The sequence below is a fragment of the Lutra lutra genome, chromosome 7 (assembly GCF_902655055.1).
Source record: "Lutra lutra chromosome 7, mLutLut1.2, whole genome shotgun sequence".
Classification (NCBI taxonomy): Eukaryota; Metazoa; Chordata; class Mammalia; order Carnivora; family Mustelidae; genus Lutra; species Lutra lutra.
This window is the reverse complement of record NC_062284.1, coordinates 118,907,016-118,920,326: the sequence shown is the minus strand read 5'-3', so window position 1 is coordinate 118,920,326 and position 13,311 is coordinate 118,907,016. Positions and strand designations below refer to the sequence as shown.

General features: G+C 45.0%; 1 protein-coding gene across 1 annotated transcript in view; it reads left to right on the top strand.

Moving 5' to 3' along the window:
- The first annotated feature begins 1,054 nt into the window (after window positions 1-1,054).
- Window positions 1,055-13,311, top strand: part of TDP1 (tyrosyl-DNA phosphodiesterase 1) — a 92,588-nt gene continuing 80,331 nt past the window's right edge. The window contains exons 1-6 of the mRNA XM_047737984.1: window positions 1,055-1,178; window positions 6,110-6,675; window positions 9,633-9,676; window positions 10,829-10,884; window positions 11,850-11,852; window positions 12,697-12,790. Of these exons, the coding sequence (XP_047593940.1) occupies window positions 6,114-6,675; window positions 9,633-9,676; window positions 10,829-10,884; window positions 11,850-11,852; window positions 12,697-12,790 (759 nt within the window). The 5' untranslated portion in view covers window positions 1,055-1,178; window positions 6,110-6,113. The remainder of the gene's footprint in view (window positions 1,179-6,109; window positions 6,676-9,632; window positions 9,677-10,828; window positions 10,885-11,849; window positions 11,853-12,696; window positions 12,791-13,311) is intronic.

The following is a 13,311-nucleotide window of genomic DNA, read 5'->3' as shown; positions in this document are numbered from 1 at the left end:
TGTCTTTACCCCCCATGGTGTTGTCCCCCAACACCAAGGTATATACTCAGCTGCTCCTCACAATACCGGGGCAGCAGCTCTTCCTGCCCCCAGGTCCTGTTCCCGCGCTTTAATAAAACCGCTTTTTTTTTTTTTTTAAGATTTTATTTACTTATTTGACGGAGAGATCACAAGCAGGCAGAGAGGCAGGCAGAGAGAGAGGAGGAAGCAGGCTCCCCGCTGAGCAGAGAGCCCCAAGCGGGGCTCGATCCCTGGACGCTGAGATCATGACCTGAGCCGAAGGCAGAGACTTAACCCACTGAGCCACCCAGGTGCCCCTAATACCGCATTTTTGCACGGAAAGCATCTAAGAATTCTTCCGAGGCCGTCAGTTTCAGACCCCCCCAACAACACTACTCCAAAAAAATCAAATCAGTTCACACTAGGCTGGTTCACCAAGTCCTCTGGGAGAAGTGCCTAGTTTGAAAGAAACTCTGAGAATAAATATTATGAACATTATTAAAGCCGAGGAATATGGAGAGGTTTGCGTTTTGCAAAAGTTTATTTCAGACCTTTCTTTTTTCTGGCAAACCAGTAAGATTAAAAACACAACGTTTCAAAGAAGAAACAGGTATTCCCGTTTGAGTGTGATGGGAGATCATTTATCCTTTTATTCTACAGCAGGTTTTACAACTTTGCACCTCCAGCGAGCTCGCTCCTCCAGGATACAGGTCTCAAGCCACAGGGGCCTGGAACCTCCGCTAATCCTCTCTCTGCCTTTAAGTAACTACCCCCTGCCCCGAGCTCCGGGAGGCTGAAAGTATCTAAGAGATTCCTTGCAAAGCGGATGAGTTTCGCCCATTAACTAAGGGAGGAGAGAGAGAACACTTGATTTCTCTCTCCCCCTTTTAGCAGAAGCGATCAGGCGGTGAGTCGAGAGCTGGGAGCGGGCGGGACCTCTCTTCCATACATTCATGCTGGAGCCCTCAGCAGCCCCTCAGGATCCGGCGGTCCTTAGGACCCTGCGGCGGGCGTTCCGGAAAGGGAAGGGGCAGGGCCAAGGGGGTGGAGAATGCGAACCCGGGCCGGAAGGGTTTAAACCACGCGCAGGCGCGGGCGGCGGAAAAGAGCGCGCGAACCTGTGGGTTGTTGTAATTTCAGGAGCGAGTTCGGCTGTAGCACCCCTCTGGAAGTGTCAGGTTCGTGGCCGGCGGTTGCGGGACTCTGGCCGGGGAAAGCTTGCTCCTTCCGGCCTGGGCCTCGTGGGTCCCGCGAATTCTGAGGCCGGGTGGAACTGGAGGTGATGGAATCTGAGGGAAGCGGGCTATATCTGGTAAAGACCCTGGGGAAGGTCCCCTTCTGGGCCTCGGCTTTCTCTGTCTTAGAACCTGTCGGGCGCGAGCGGCAGGCGTCGCAGAGAGCCGAGGGCGGCGGGGGGCGTGGGTGCGAGGGTTCCCCGCGCTCCGTTCGTACTCCGGTTTCCCCACGGGGTAGGTGGGCTGTGTCGCCGCCAGGGATGCTGGCGCGCGTCGGGCGCCTACCCTGTGCCAGGCACTGAACCTTTCTGGGCCGGGTTGCCCTGTTCTCGGAGCCAGTCATTCGCGGGACTTTGTATAGACTTGGTGCGAGCGTGAACGGAGTTTCCTCCCCGCAGAGCGCTTCGAAGGGGGCTGGACCTGGGGTCAGAACCCAAAAGGGGTAGCCCCTGTCATTGCTTCCTCCACGTACCTGGAATCGGCCCGCTTCGGTCTGGCCTCACGACGGGTTCGTCTCCCTCCAAACCGTTCTCACGGAGTTAGGGAACATAATATTTGAGAAAAGTAAATCGGGGCCACTGTATTCCGCCCCACCTTGTTAAAGCCTCCCGGGCTGCTTCCCCCTACCCCGCACTTCTTAGGCTGAAATTCAGGATCTTTAACACGTACCTTACTCCTTCCCACTCCCTTCATCCTGAACTACTGTGTTTCTTGCCCAAATTCCTCTTTTGTAATCCAGGAGTTATTACAGCTTTGTTCCCGCCTCCTGGTCTTGGCAGGCTAGGTTCCCTCTACTTGGAATACCACCGTTTATTCGGCTGGTTCTTTTTCATGCTCCAGAACTCACTTAAATGTTTCTTATTCAAAGAATCGTACAAAGGACGTTCCTGTTACTCTCATACACCTGTAAAATGCAACCAGTGTCTGGAAGGATTGGTTTTTCTGTTGGTGTTGATCTGGTTTTTCCCCCCTGAAATACAAGCACTCCGGGGACAGAAACCGTTTCTATATTAACTCCTTATCCCCAGTGCTAGGCACATAGTAGTTGCTCAATAAGTACCTGTTAGCGTGAGCGCTTGGAGATAAGGATGATAAACACATTTTACGGAGGAGAAAACTGTCTTCACAGTGAAGTAACCTGCCCAACTGCCCATTTACCACCTACTAATGATTGAGTTTGAAATTGGGGGTCCATGTTTACCCACAAGTGGCCACACAGGGCCTCTGTCCTTCTGGTGGTCTGCACACTCTACAAGGAGCCGCTGGAATGTGGAAAAGATCTGCCCAGTTGGGTCTGATGTGGTGAGGGGAGAGGGGCAGCTAGCATCTTTAAGAGGAGTACCTATTTGCATCACAAAAACGCTTTTCAGACACTGTAAGAAACTCTAGTGTTCCAAGCTGGCATTTGGTGGGAGAATTTCTTTAGATTTTCATCCTCCTTGGCAATACAGCTTACAGCGGTTTGCCAAATTTCAGTCATTTGCTTGTCTCCTTCATGGCTTTTGTCTGTTAATACCTATACCATTGTTTACTTGATGTTTTTATTTGAGTCCACTTTTACATAAACTTAAATGTAAAATGTAAATGTAAAGTGTACATACAGACACTTAAAACTTTTTGTCATAAATAATATGGAGCCTTAAGATCCTTTGATGGTTTAAAAAAGTGTTACTGGTGCCTGCAGAAGAGCCCAGTTTTTTTTTTTTAAAGATTTTTTTTTTTTTTTTTTTTTTTTTGACAGAGAGAAATCACAAGTAAGCAGAGAGGCAGGCAGAGAGAGATGAGGAAGCAGGCTCCCTGCTGAGCAGAAAGCCCGATGTGGGGCTCGAACCCAGGACCTGGGATCATGACCTGAGCCGAAGGCAGAGGCTTAACCCACTGAGCCACCCAGGCGCCCCAAGAGCCCAGTTTCTTGACGTATCTCCAACCCAACTGTCTCCTTAGTTTAAACGGATTGGAAAGGAAAAGGATGGTATTACGTGATATTAATGTTTGGTCCCAGTCACCTTCACTTCAGAAAACACTGCAGATTGCTCAGAACTGGCCCATCTGTATTGTGATTGTCTAATTTCAGTGTCACTGTTCACTCAAAATGGAATGTAAAACCTGTAGTGACCCAGGTGTTACCCAGGGAAGACAAACAATAGAAGGAAATGCTCCTGAGTTCCATCTTTAACACTGTGACTTGATTGCAAAAGCACTCTGCAAATGCCTGCAGGGCAGAGAAGTAAAATTCTAATACTGGAACCAGGAGCCCTCCACAGGAAGTCCGTTCCTGATCTTGGCATTTCAACCGCACTCCTCTTAATCAGGCTAACCTCCCTGATACCATAAAGAGCTTGGTAACCTGCTGGATGTAATGACGATTTTTTTTTTCTTTCAAAAGTATTTTGCCTTTAATTTGTAAATAACTCAGCATATTTAAGTGTGAGCAGATCCAAAACCTAAAGTATGTCTACATCAGACAAGCATTTTTTCCCCCCTCGAGGAAAGGTCTTTTTCAAAAGAGGGGGTTTTTTTGGTTTTTTTGGGTTTTTTTTTTTTTGAGATTTTATTTATTTATTTGACAGACAGAGATCACAAGTAGGCAGAGAGGCAGGCAGAGAAAGAGGAAGGGAAGCAGGCTCGCTGCTTTGCAGAGAGCCCGATGATGGGCTTGATCCCAGGACCCTGGGATCATGACCTGAGCCAAAGGCAGAGGCTTTAACCCACTGAGCCACCCAGGCGCCCCCAAAAGATTTTTTTACCTACTTGTCCCACTTTGGAGGGAATGAATGATCTTTCTCCTCCTTCCCATGCATTTGTGGTTCTAGAAAATACAGGTAAATAAAACTTGAAAACTTCGGAATTACTCTAAATAGCTGAGTTGCTGAAGAGGAATATCTTCCCTACAGAGTTTTCAGGACTTTTAAAACTACACTTTATTTAGCTGTAATTCATCTGGGAGAACAATGATGATGGCCTCTAAGGTGTCTGCACACAGCTTTTCTTAGGCTGGAAGCTGAACCCTTTCCACCCAAAAATTAGGCTTCAGAATGAGGAAGGAATCTAGAAAGAACAGCCTGGGGATTCTTCATTGAAGATTCTGTTACTGAGTGCCTGGCTTTCCTACTATTTGAGAATGCACTGAAAGCTAGAGCTAACGGTTTTTTCTAAGGTCAGTTCTATTGTAATAACTTTTTGAAGTCACAAAACTGTAGCCACCAAAATCATTCCTTCAAAGTTCCTTTAATTCACAAAGTGAATTGTGATGGCTTAAATACCTCTCGCCAGCAGCCTCCAGGAGTCTAGAACATGAGAGGAACGTAAGTTGAAAAAAGAAAAGCTTAAAAAACCTGAACTGTTCAAATGTTAAGTACTAAGTCTGTCTAAATATTTCATGAAAACCTAGCTCCTGTATCCTGTAAACGATAATACAGTTCTAGCAAGCTTTGTTATCTGGTTTCTTAACCCTTAGCAGATTAGAAACAAATTAGGGGAAAAGCCTACTGAGTTCTAACAACTCTTAGACGTGGACTGGACAAAACACTTGGAAAGAAAAAGAGCTAGGGCCACTAGTACAGGAGCAAAAGGCCCTGTACATCTCTGTAGTTCCTAAGGCTTCATAAAACAGTATCCATGCCAGGCGAGATTAATAGGGACACTGAGCCAAGAACAGGTCAAATTATTGTCTGAATGCATTCAGCTTAAACACCTGAAATAGGTCATTTACAGGAGAAACTTGATCTAACTTGATTGGTCATGAATTTAGAAAGTGAGATATTGTGAAACATTAATAGATACCTTAAGTTTTTTAACTTGACCAGCAACTGGCTGGCTCACTCAGTAGAGTACGCAGCATTTGATCAGTTACTTAAAAAAAAAAACTTTCTAGCTTAAAACTTGAAAGTATATTCATTTGCAAATATTTTGGTATGGAATCAAGCCTGTTTTTTTGCGGTAGGGAGGGAAGAGATGGGGGGGGGGGTCCTGTGAACAGAGTGCTATGGTCCATCTTGGTATACCTAACTTGTATCGTCCGTTTCTTTAAAAGAATATAACTTTAACTACAATTTGAGCACAGACTCTTGGGTTAAACAGTTTTTCTCTGGGTCTTGTACAAAAAATTTTTTGAATCACACTAAGAAACTTAGCTACCTATACTTAGGCCCTTACACTTGAATTGGTGAGCTTTCGTACGTAACAAAACCAAAAGTACTTCATCTAGTTCAAGTAGCAATTTGATTCTGGTTTAGAAAACGTGTTTTGCTTCAGTGCAAGTTCTCTGCAGGTTTTAGTATGATTTAAGATAGGGCCTATAATTTAGTTGGGTCCTCATGGCAGCAATTCTAGATAATGTATATACAGAATTGAGCATTTGACACTATCTTGAAGATTTTAAGCTTTATGGTAAGTAGCTTATCTTTGAAGTAAGAATCGCTGAAGTCCTGCGGGGTCTCATGCTTGGGTGAAGGGTAGATTTGTAAACTTCAATTTGACCTCAAAAATTTGAGTGATTATAATTCTTGAAATTCCTTAAATTACCTTAAAAACCCCAAGCACCTGTTAGAAAATTCAGGGTCAAGAATGAATATTTTTATGTTGGAGTTTAGCCCCAGCTCTTTCCTCAGGCCTCTAAGAACAAGGTCTGGGTTGAACGAGGAGAAGGTAACTAGGATTTTGGCTGTCACTTTATTTCCCGATTTCCTGTAGCAAATTCTGGGATCCTGCTTCTGAACACCTGCAGAACAGCTCATGTTCCTTACGTGGCTCAGCATCTGGTGAGCGCCAGGTGTGCTGTATGTGTTGTAGAAACTCACACTGACAGGGAATTTGAGAGCAACTGTTTGCCAATGGCCTAGAGAATGGAAATAATATTTGTCTTTCATTTCCAGAAGTATGTCTCAGGAAGGTGATTATGGGAAGTGGACGATATCTAGTAGTGATGAAAGTGAGGAGGAAAAGCCAAAACTAGACAAGCCATCTACTTCTTCCCTCCCCCGTGCTGGGCAGGGAGCAGCAAATGAACCAAGATACACCTGTTCTGAGGCTAGGAAAGCGGCCCATAAAAGGAAATTATCACCTGTGAAGTTCAGCAACACAGATTCACAAGTTTCACCTCCCAAAAGGCAGAAGAGCGGTTCCCAGGAAGACCTCGGCTGGTGTCTCTCCAGCAGCGACGATGAGCTGCAGCCAGGAACACAGCAGAAGCAGGCTAAGAACATGGTGGTCAAAGAGGAGAGCGGCATCTCTTCTCCCCAAGACGATGCTGCCCAAAGAACTGCAAATCACAGCCCTCCTGCTCTCCATGGACTAAAAGAGGAGGAAGAGGACTATGAAACCTCAGGGGAAGGCCAAGACATTTGGGACATGTTGGAAAAAGGGAACCCCTTCCGATTTTACCTCACTAGAGTCTCGGGAATTAAGCCTAAGTATAACTCCGGAGCCTTCCACATCAAGGGTAAGTGGGTGCTGCATGCCCAGGAGCTGTCAAGTGGCACTTGAGAGAGTCCCCTTGGCACAACAAGGAGGGTGACCTAGAATGACCTCTGAGAACCCTTCGCAGTCTTTTAATTACCCTCAGGAAAACTACCAGTTAGACAAGCAAATGCATTAGTTTGACAGCAAGCTGTTTACTTAGGGAATCAAGTAGGTGTTTCTCAGTCCTGTAGATCTACCAATTGGAATGCTTAAATGATTGTCAACATTGTGCTAACTTTTTTTTTTTTTAAGATTTTATTTATTTGACAGACAGAGATCACAAGTAGGCAGAGGGCAGGCAGAGAAAGGAGGAAGCAGGCTCCCCGCCGAGCAGAGAGCCCGATGCGGGGCTCGATCCCAAGACCCTGGGATCATGACCCGGGCTGAAGGCAGAGGCTTTAACCCACTGAGCCACCCAGGCACCCCCATTGTGCTAACTTTTAAAGCGTAAACTTATTAATAACACTTGAATGAAATAGCAAATATCTGACAGCAGTAGCATCACTTAAAACTTGTTAATGCAAATTTGGAGCTCCACCCAGGTTCACCGAATCAAACTGGGAGCAGGGCCCTGCAGTATGTTTTAAGAAGCTTCTGGGGATTCTGATGAGGGAGCAGAAGGTTAGCTGAGGAAAAGCAAGAAGCTGACATCCCACAAACCAGCCCCCGCCCCGATGGGATATGTGACATTCCACAGGCACTCCTGGCTGCCCTAAAGGAAAAACAAATAGTTAACTTATGGAGATTATAATCCTACAAGACCTATGAGTCTCCCTCACTTTACAAGCCTTAGCAATTTACAAGAACAAAACATTTCTATCCATGGCCTACCTTCCAGAAGGGAATGTAGATACAATTAAATGCCCTTATAATCTGCAACCCATTGACAGATACTTGAAGTAGGCAAAATGTAAGGGTCCTCCAGAAATCTCCCAGCTATCTTATTGCTAATGCCTTACTGGAAGAAAAACCAACCTTAACTTGGAAATGGCAAGGCCTCCTGTATCCTGTGAGTCTTCTTTAACATTCAAAAATCCTTTGAAACCTCCCTTTTCCTTACCTCCCCCAATTCCCAGGTATATAAACAGCCACACCTGACAAACGTGGGGCAGCTTTTTCTGCTCACTGGTCCTGTCCCTGTGCTTTAGTAAAACTACCTTTTTGCACCATAGACATCTTTTTTTTTTTTTTTTAAGATTTTATTTATTTATTTGACAGAGATCACAAGTAGGCAGAGAGGCAGGCAGAGAGAGAGAGAAAGAGGAAGAAGCAGGCTCCCTGCTGAGCAGAGAGCCCGATGCGGGACTCGATCCCAGGACCCTGAGATCATGACCTGAGCCGAAGGCCGCGGCTTAACCCACTGAGCCACCCAGGCGCCCCACCATAGACATCTTAAGAATTCTTTCTTGGCGGTTGGCTCTGGACCTCACCCCACCCAACTTCACTTATATGCTAAAACCCCATCACTTATGCCCGGTCGGGTTTGAGAACCACTGTTTGGAAGCCAGATTTCAGTTCTGGTGAAGAAACAGAAAACACCAGCATGCAAATAGATATTTCAGTTCTGAATCAAAAGATAGTCTTCGGTTCCTTTGGTTATTCCCCAGGGTGCAGCTGTGTGGTAGCGTATTTTGTCTTCATTCTTGGTTGGTTTTTGTCCCAGGCTCCTGTAAGAGCTCTGAAGTAATGAAGGTCAAAAGAACATCTTCTGGGGCACCTGTATGGCTCAGTTGGTTAAGCATCTGCCTTGGGCTCAGGTCATGAGATCAATCCCCATGTCGGGCTCCCTGCTCATCAGGGAGGCTGCTTCTACCCCTCTCTCTCTCTCTCAAATGAATGAATAAAATCTTTAAAAACAAAAACTTTTGTTCAGAAAAAGTCCCTTTCAGTCACACCTGGGTTTAATGAAGTGGCTTTTGGAAAGCCCTTGAGGATGAAGGAGTCATTGCCAAGGGGACCCAGTTGTGTCATTAAAGTTGGAAGTCTCAGCCCCACCTGCAGGGAGGGGGGAAAGAGATCTGAGGTTGTTAATCATTAGTGGCCAGTGATTTAATGGCCTTTGTAATGAAGTCTCATTTTAAAAACCCTAAGGGGTTTGGAGAGCTTTTAGGTTGGTGAACACAGGGCGATGTATACCCCTTTCCCCATACTTGTTCTTTGCGTCTCTCCAATCTGGCTGTTCCCGAGTTGTATCCTCTTATATTAATAAACTGGAAATCTAGTAAGTCAAGTGCTTTCCTGAGTTCTGTGAGGCATTCTAGCAAATTTTTAAACCCGAACAGGGGCAAAATAGGAAATATCATCAAGAAACTGCAATATACTCCTTTTGTGTACCTCTCATAAAGGTAGGCGCTTGGGCGCCTGGGTGGCTCAGTCCGTTGGGCATCTGCCTTCAGCTCAGGTCATGATCCCAGGGTTGTAGGATTGAGTCCTGCGTCGGGCTCAGCAGGTTGCCTGCTTTTTTTTGCTCAACCCCTTGGTCCTCCCCACAGCTCATACTTGTGCGTGCGCAAGTGCTGTCAAATTTATATTTAAAAAAAAAAAAAAAAAGACCGGAGCTTCCTTAAGGCGGTGACTTTTAAAATTTTTGTACCCTACCATGTAGCTCAAAATCTGGAAGAAGCACTCAGTAAGCATGGGTCAAATAAAGGAGCCTACTCTTAATCCTCAGGCAGTTTGATGGTTGTGAGCACATGTGCTGAAGCCAGATAGGCTGGCTTCAGATCTTGACTGTCCCTTCCTAGCTGTCCAGCCATGGGTGACCTCCGAAGGGGAGACCCCCTCATCTGCAAAGTGGGAATGAGCAACTCCAGCTCAGAGAATGGCTATGAGATGGAAGAGTGAGCGCAGGGACAGTGATAAGTGATAAGTCAGTTTGTGATTATTACCAGATTTTTATCAAAAAATGAGTTAGATCTAAATGTTTTGTCTTCTCAGATATTCTGTCTCCCCTATTTGGGACACTTGTATCTTCAGCTCAGGTGAGTTTATGGTGGTTTTTTTCTTTAGGGGAGAAGGGACAAATAAACCCATAAGAAAATACACGTGAGGACCTGTCTCAGTCCTATACAGGGTTCCCGAGGTGACCCATACCAGGAGGCTGGCACCAGGAGCCACGGTTGTGGTATCCAGTCATTAGCATGGAGTAAGGATGCCATGATCAGTGGAGCTTCTGCTTCTGGATTGGGTTACAGGGACTGGCCAAGAAGTCACTTTGGGAATTCCAACCTGAGGGACTTCTTTTTGGGACCCAGTTAATCTCATGGGGTTCTAGTACACCTCCTGGGAAGGTATGAGTAGGTATGTGAAGCCCCAAGTCATTTGATTTGCTTTAGAAAAATGTTTCCTACACCTACCAAAAAGCAGTGAGTAAAAGTTATGCGTACTTCTGCGTGTTTGATTGCTCCTGCTTTATTGATCTGGTCCCTGGTGTTGATGAATCATGTTACTGCTTCATGCTCTTGAGGAAATAGTGAGAAAACAGGTCACGTCCATGAAGAAACCAAAGCTGTGTGCTTTATGTTCAACTTGGCCTCCAGAATCCTAGTCTCCAATTGGAACATGACAAACTTGTGTTCTCTTAGCTAGATAGGAGGAGGAGGGCCAGGGATTACCCAGGCATGGGGAGGAGCCCCCCTGGGTAAGTTCCATGCAGAACTTGTAGTCAATATGTAATTGTTCTAAGCCTGGTAAATATCCAGTCCCAGAGTTCCATTCATAAAGCGAACCCATAAGTTAGGCTGAAAGGAAATGTTCTTTTCTAAAAGTCTTTTTTATAATCACCTAGGGGAAAAGGGATAATTTTATAAATCCATTTATTTAAATTAATCAGAGGACTCTTAGAAATATGTAGTAAGACTGTCTAGGAATATACATACTGCCAAAACCTGTGGGTTCCTTTCCTGAGAACGTGTTTTCTCTTGCACTAATCCACTGAGTCTGATTCCTTGAATTGGGTATTCCCTTCAAGAGGTATTTTAGGTTTGAATATTAGAGCACAACTGTCCAGGTTTATAAATAATATTTGGAGTTTGTCATTAGTCTAGGGTTTCTTTCAATTCAGTAACCAAACTGTTCTTACAGACTGTTTGCCTGAATTACCCATAACCCCATCCTTTTCTTTACCCATCTAGTTTAACTACTGCTTTGACGTGGACTGGCTCATAAAACAGTACCCACCAGAGTTCAGGTGAGTACCACAGGATGACTGATAACATCCTAACTGTAATGGGGCTTTAAAACAAGATTCGTGTTTCTCAGGCAACTGCTGTTCATCTTGATTATTTCTTTTGAAACTATTGAACTCCTACAAACTTAGTTGTATAGGAAAAACAGTGTTTGTTGATCTAGTCTAAGTAGTTGCATGCATTCCTAATACGGGTTTTAGCATTTGCCTCTGCAGTTTCTAGAAGTAGATAAGGACAAAGCAATCTAAAGACAACTTTGATACTAATGTGAAGGAGAAGATCATTGCTACCTGCTCTCCAGACTTGGAAGCATATCACAGTTAGTGCGGCAGTGCTGTTCAAATAATTTTTTTTATAGGTGTTTTTTGTCAGAGCACGCAAACACAAGAGCAGGGGGAACAGCAGGGAGAGGGAGAAGTAGGTTCTTGACTAAGCAGGGAGCCCAAAGCAGGACTCAAGCCCAGGCCCCCGGGATCATGACCTGAGCCAAAGGCAGATGTTTGAGCTGCCTAGGTGCCCATGTGCAAAGAATCTTTGCTTTGCAAATGATTCTTCCTGTGGTTTAGGAGCTAGTGAAGGGGGTCTTAGAGCTTCCCTTGTCCAGAGCATGGAGGTGATGGATTTTTCAGTTTGTCTCCTACAGTTCCCCAGCCCGGTGTTAGGCAGTGTAGACCAAATAAAGATAGCATTGTATGGTGCCCTGCCACCTGTCTCATTTTTAACATTCACCTAGCAAAACCCCTAATAGCAGGTAGGTAAAGGAATGTTTCCACAGAATGATTGGTTAAAGTTCTTGGTGCATTTAGGACCTCAGATTCTGGAAACCTTTATTAATAGTAGGTAAAATGTTACTGAAATTTCCCAAATGGCTTTGACACTCAAAGGCTTGTATTCGACCTGTGACACATAGGATTAGTTTTAGCTACATGTAACAGAAAAGCAAAAATAACCGTGGCTTAAATGGGAGGAAGTAATTTCTCCAACCTAAGAAGTCCAGATAGTAGACATTTGTAGTCTGAATTGGGGGCTGCTACAGTTCTCAAGGACTTACCCACCCATTCTGTCTTTCTGTCCCACCATCCCAGTACATGTCTTCAGAGTCCCTTCATGGTCTAGGATGACACCCAGGGCTTCAGGTCCACTGGTCTGTGGTTCAGATGGCAGGAAGGGGAAGGGACAAAAGGGCCACATCCCAGCTGTGCTTCCTCTGAGCAGTCTCCTAGAAGTCCTACACAGCACCTTATATTTCACTGAGTAAGACTCAGCCACACAGTGCCTTGTTTCATTGAAATATAACAACCTGTTAATCTGCATCATGCCGTGGGCCTGGGCTTGTTCACTCTTGGATCTTGGGGGACTGCTGCCGCCGTACCTAGCACACGGTAGTTCAGTGAAGATAGGTCTAATGAGGAAATGCTCTTTGCTTGGTCTAAAGAAAGGGATAGAAAAGAGCATCCTACTAGATAACAGTACATGCTTATCTTTTAATCTGAACTTGAAAACATGAACACAGAGCTAACTATATGTTCTTTTGGACCAAAGAAGATAATTACGCAGGGACTTTCTCAAGTCACAATTTCTCTGGGTCATAACAGAGCTTTGGGTCAGGCCACACGACCCTGTTGTAAATGTAACTGGTTAGTGGAGATTAATGAACAGTGCTACTTATTAGCTCTATACTCCATGACCACAAAGGCCAGAAATACTTGTCTGGTGGTAAGAAAACTAGCATTCCTTAACTAATACCTTAACTAGTCAACTAGTCTTTTTTATAAAAGATGTATTGTAAATACTTCTGATCTGTTTTCAGGAAGAAAACCAATCCTGCTTGTGCATGGAGATAAACGAGAAGCCAAGGCTCACTTACATGCCCAGGCCAAGCCGTATGAAAACATTTCCCTCTGCCAGGTAGGCTGCCTATTGCTGTTTGAGATCCTGCTTAGTCTGAGAGTTGGAAGGAAATTTAGACATTTGGTCTATCCTCCCACCTAGAGCAAGAGTCCTTTCTCTAGCATCGCCAATAGCTCCTTATCTAGCCTTGACCTAAATGCTTCCTGAGAGAGCCCATCTATGTGTGGGCAGCCCTTTTTGGAAGGATTTTTCTTTATGTTGACCTGATGTCTCTGTGTCAGGGTTCTCCAGAAAAACAGAACTGATAGGGTGTGTGTGTGTAGAAAGACTTCTTTGAAAAGAGCTGGCTCACATGATTGTGGGTACTGGCAAGTCCAAACGCTGTAGGGTAGGCGTGTGGGTGGAGACCCAGAAGAGAGTAGGTGCTGCAGGTCCAAAGATAGTCTGAAGACTGAGTTCCCTGTTCCTTGAGGGAGTTGGCCTTTTTTTCACTTAGGTCTTCAATGGACTGGATGAGGTCCACAAAAGGTAAGCTGTTTTACTCCATCTACTGAATTAAATGTTGACCTCATCTAACA